Below are 4,330 nucleotides of genomic sequence, written 5' to 3' on the forward strand. Positions count from 1 at the left end.
ATGCTTCTTGGTAAACCTTCAAAGAATTGACAACCGTCCTATTGTGTACTCCTTCAGAGTTGCAAGCTACATGCAGGCACGATATTTCAGCCTGCCTCTAATAAAGGTCGGGGACCCCGAGCTCCAACTTTGGCTATCCTTTTTTATCTCATATCTATGAGTTTTCTGATTGCAGATCAGGCCCTCTTGAGATAGGGCTGGACCTGATGTTAGTTCTCAGTGTTCCGATGACATTCTCATGGGCCAGCCTTTGCAACCCTCAAAGAATGAGCAGGTGTGTCGTCATGATGGAAAATAATTCCTCAGCACAACTCCCGTGGCTTTTTGGGTACCAATGAAGATGTTCATTAAAAAAAACTTCCTAATAAGCTCTCATGATTGTCCTATGTCCTTCCCTTGCTGTCTTCCTCTGTCCTGAATTGGCCCAGCAGATCCTCTCAGAAGCCATTTTCATTGTACTTCCTTTTTTGGAGACATCCAAACAAAACTAAGACTTTTTTTTATTACAAAGAGGACTTGGTAATAAGTGCGGCCATTCACTGATCAGAGAGACATGTTTAAACATGTTGTGTTTGGAATAAACCCATGTATGTATAAACTGGAAACTTGAGGTAATACTTTTTGACCTCATACAGCTCTCAAAACTATATAGTGTCTTTAACGTGTAAGTTGATGGAAAGTCTAGTTATTGGGTGCCACGAACCTATTCTGACTCACTGTCCTCCCATGTAACGGAGAAGAAATTTTCTTTGTTGTAGTCTCTGCAGAAGCAACTCACCAAGGTTCAAAATGTCAATCAATTGGTTAGAAGTCAAGCGCTTAACTGTTGCACTGCCAGGGTTCATTTAACAAATTTTTAATGTTGTCCAGCTATAACGATCAGTTATTTCTTTAATTGATCTTAAAATATAGATACTTTATTCATTATTGTAAGTACTATTTATTTGTTTTCTATGATTACACAAAACTAAAGATCAAAATAAATCTTTCTTGATAGATTCTAACTTTATTACAGTGAACTTGAATGAAGAAAAGTGAAAACCGTAAAAGGCCTGACACACTTAAATGCCAATTAATCACACTGGCTTCCCAAACCAGAGTGAATACACTGCCGCCACCACCGAGTCCGTTCGGACTCACAGCAACACTATAGGACTCCTGAGTCTGCAAGTCTCCACAGCGGCGGCCAGCCTCATCTCTCGGGCTGATGCTTTTGAACGGCAGAGCTTAGAGCCCACAGGCCACCAGGGTGCCTTCATCGGCTTCCTCGCGCAACACAAGACACTCATGACCATTGAGCTGATTCCAACTCCTCATGGACAGGATGCCAGACTATATAGAGGACAGGGCAGCACTGAGAGTACTCAGGCTTTCTCCCGAGTGGCTGGTGGTTTCGAACTGCCGACTTTGTGGTTAGCAGCCCAACGTGTAACCACTATGCCACCAAAGCTCCTTTTACTGGCTTCTTAAGCACATATGAAATTAGGCTACTTCAAGAGTTCCAAAGTATGTGTTTAATTAATTAAAATTTCCTTTTATGGTTATCACTAACTTACATGGATACAACCAAGCAAGTATGATTTCATAGCAACCAGCAGACTTTAATATTCAAGGAAAATTAAGTCCATCATACACATTAAAAATACAGGAAATTTCATGCAGCCATGAAGCTTCCAATTCAGCTTGTGTGGTGACTTCTAGAATGAGAAAACATATAAACACAGCACACATTTTACAGTTCCCAAACGTCGTCTCTTACACTGCGATTCAGAGCATCTGTTCATGTTATAGTCCACCATGCTCACTTGGTTAACATAGCCTAACCCAATTATTTCAGTTACGGTAATTTAAAAACAAAAAACCACACAATCATTTACCTTTGTCACCTTAGGAAAATGTGACACGGCAAAAATTTGGAGGGAAATTTTTTCGCTTAATTTAAGGCTTACACTTAAATAGAATGGAACACAAGAAATGCAAATTTATTAACACTTTTTGACTGATCAATAACACATTCAAGTTTTGAATATATTAACTGCAACAAAAGTTCTAAGGAAAAAATAAGATGCAAACTTGTGTAGAACATAGTTAACATTCATGATACAAAGGAAAAGCAAAAAGCAAATGAAATACCTGATTCCAGAATTAACTAAAATATTAGCTCCAAGTGAGAAACATAACTTGCTATTATTAAAGAATAAATCTTGATTGCAAGAACAATTGGTATTGACCCTTTCGGTTGTCTCTGTTAAAAACAAGGACCTTTTGTTTTGATACATGTTATAAAAAAGTAAATACTAGTCAGTGAATAAAACATTTTTAAAATATTCAAGAACAGCATGCCTTCTTTTCAATGGCGCACTCTAATACTCAGTTGGACTCCTTTAAGTGTCTTTCCAAAAACAAACAAAAATTGTTTTTCTTTTCCCTGTACTACAGTTAATTTCAAGGTCATTCGTGTAGGTAATAATTCCTGCCAAACACTGGCAGAATAGAAAACCTGACTACGGGCTTCCAGAACTCGACAAGTGAAATGAGCTCAGGAGAACTGCTTACCGCACAGCTCAAGAAAAGAGCACACGGCCTCCTCGCCTGTGTGCAGACGGTCCTGCTACCAAGACATCAGAGCACATCATGACTCCTTCAACCTGGCCACAAAGTTCTAACACTCTACACCTGCCTCTGATTCTAAAATGCCATTTATCCTGCCAGCACCATTGAAACTAAGTCCGTCTGCATTAATCCAACTCCCCACAGAGGTGTCAGTTAACTCAAGCACAATCATCAGTGAAAATATCCAACAAGAGTACTTCCTTTTCTCCAAGAAAAAAATTAAAAACATTAAATTAGTCATCTAGGCTTTCCCAACTATTGGGAAAAGAGTAATAAACATACAAAAATACAAAGGAAAACTCTCTCCAATAAAGATCTTCTAGAGGTAGAAATTTACAGCAGCAGAAATTTAAAGCAAGCTCCAGCTATCAGGGAATAAAACTGGTGTTAATCTGAATTTACATTATTGGCTGCTGCTTATGGAATATTAAAAGACACAGACCAAGGGCAGTAATTTATCCCTGATTTTCACTTTTTAAAATTTCCCACATTAATACCACTGTTACTAGTATGTTGTTTTATGGAGAAAAAAAAAAGTGCTTGCTTTTGTAATTCATATAATCTAAAGAAAAGGCATTATTGTAAACATCACACTGACAAACTGCATCCATTTATCGTTTTGAGTCACATATCGAGTGGGCAACATTTTATTCTTCTTTTCCCAGTTGACTAACAATACCTTTAACAAGGACAAACTAGTGCCTCACTCATGCTGTTGAGATCTCAAATATTTCAGAGTGATTCAATGATAAGAATGTTTTACCAAAAATGCTTAACTGAGTGTGGTTGAAGCCTTAATTTTTTAGCTTACTGGCTAGTGAACATATTAAATTTAGCATATAAAAGAATGAAATACTTGATGCTTCCCTAAGTTCAACTGAGCTAGAAATCAGTAATAATAGTTCGAATAAGACACATAATCTGTCTAGATTGCTTAGGTCCGTAGTGAACTGAAGTCCCATATCCAGATGCTGAATGTGACGGAAGATCCTTAGGTACTTCTAAAACATAACATGTTCGATGTGTATAAAGCAACAAGAGAGACTATTATGGGCTGCAATACTATTCGTTATCAATATGGCAGATTTGCAATAGGACAGCCTCATGAAGACACTGCAGATATGGTTTTTTCCTACTGATACAATTCTGCGCTTCACAGAAACAACGTACTTCAAGACATTGCCTCCATTTTCACTTGTGCAGTACAAATATGCATGGCATAGTATCCTTCTGAAAAAGCAATAGACACATATTAAGAAAATAGATGCTATTCCTAAATTGTTTTAGAAATAAGAAGGCACCACTGATTTGAGGTCTTGTCATGTCATTACTGATAGGTGATTTTAATTGTTTATGTCGGCATTTGTTCTCGTTAAACCTTGTCCTAGAGACGCCGTCTGAGACAACTGCCGGGGCTTACGCACCACGAACAGGACGCACTCGTAGTAGTGCTTCATCATGGACAGCTCGTTCCCAGTGTAGGTGGACAACACAGACTCCGCTTCCACCTGCAGGCAAACAACAATGAGGGTGATGAGGATAATGCCACTCAACAACACTGCACACTTAATGTGACCGCCACTATTCCGTGTATTAATTCACTAATAATAACCACTCAACAATACTACACACTTAATGTGACCACCACTATCCCGTGTATTAATTCACTAATAATAACCACTCAACAATACTACACACTTAATGTGACCACCACTAT

General features: G+C 38.3%; 1 protein-coding gene across 1 annotated transcript in view; it reads right to left on the reverse strand.

The window, feature by feature from the left end:
• Nucleotides 1-1,494: 1,494 nt before the first annotated feature.
• CARNMT1 (carnosine N-methyltransferase 1) overlaps nucleotides 1,495-4,330 on the reverse strand; it is a 38,207-nt gene continuing 35,371 nt past the window's right edge. The window contains exon 8 of the mRNA XM_013007515.2: nucleotides 1,495-4,121. Within this exon, the coding sequence (XP_012862969.1) occupies nucleotides 3,957-4,121 (165 nt within the window). The 3' untranslated portion in view covers nucleotides 1,495-3,956. The remainder of the gene's footprint in view (nucleotides 4,122-4,330) is intronic.

This window comes from Echinops telfairi, unplaced genomic scaffold (assembly GCF_000313985.2).
Source record: "Echinops telfairi isolate 266 unplaced genomic scaffold, ASM31398v2 ScPeMD7_22;HRSCAF=79, whole genome shotgun sequence".
Lineage (NCBI taxonomy): Eukaryota > Metazoa > Chordata > Mammalia > Afrosoricida > Tenrecidae > Echinops > Echinops telfairi.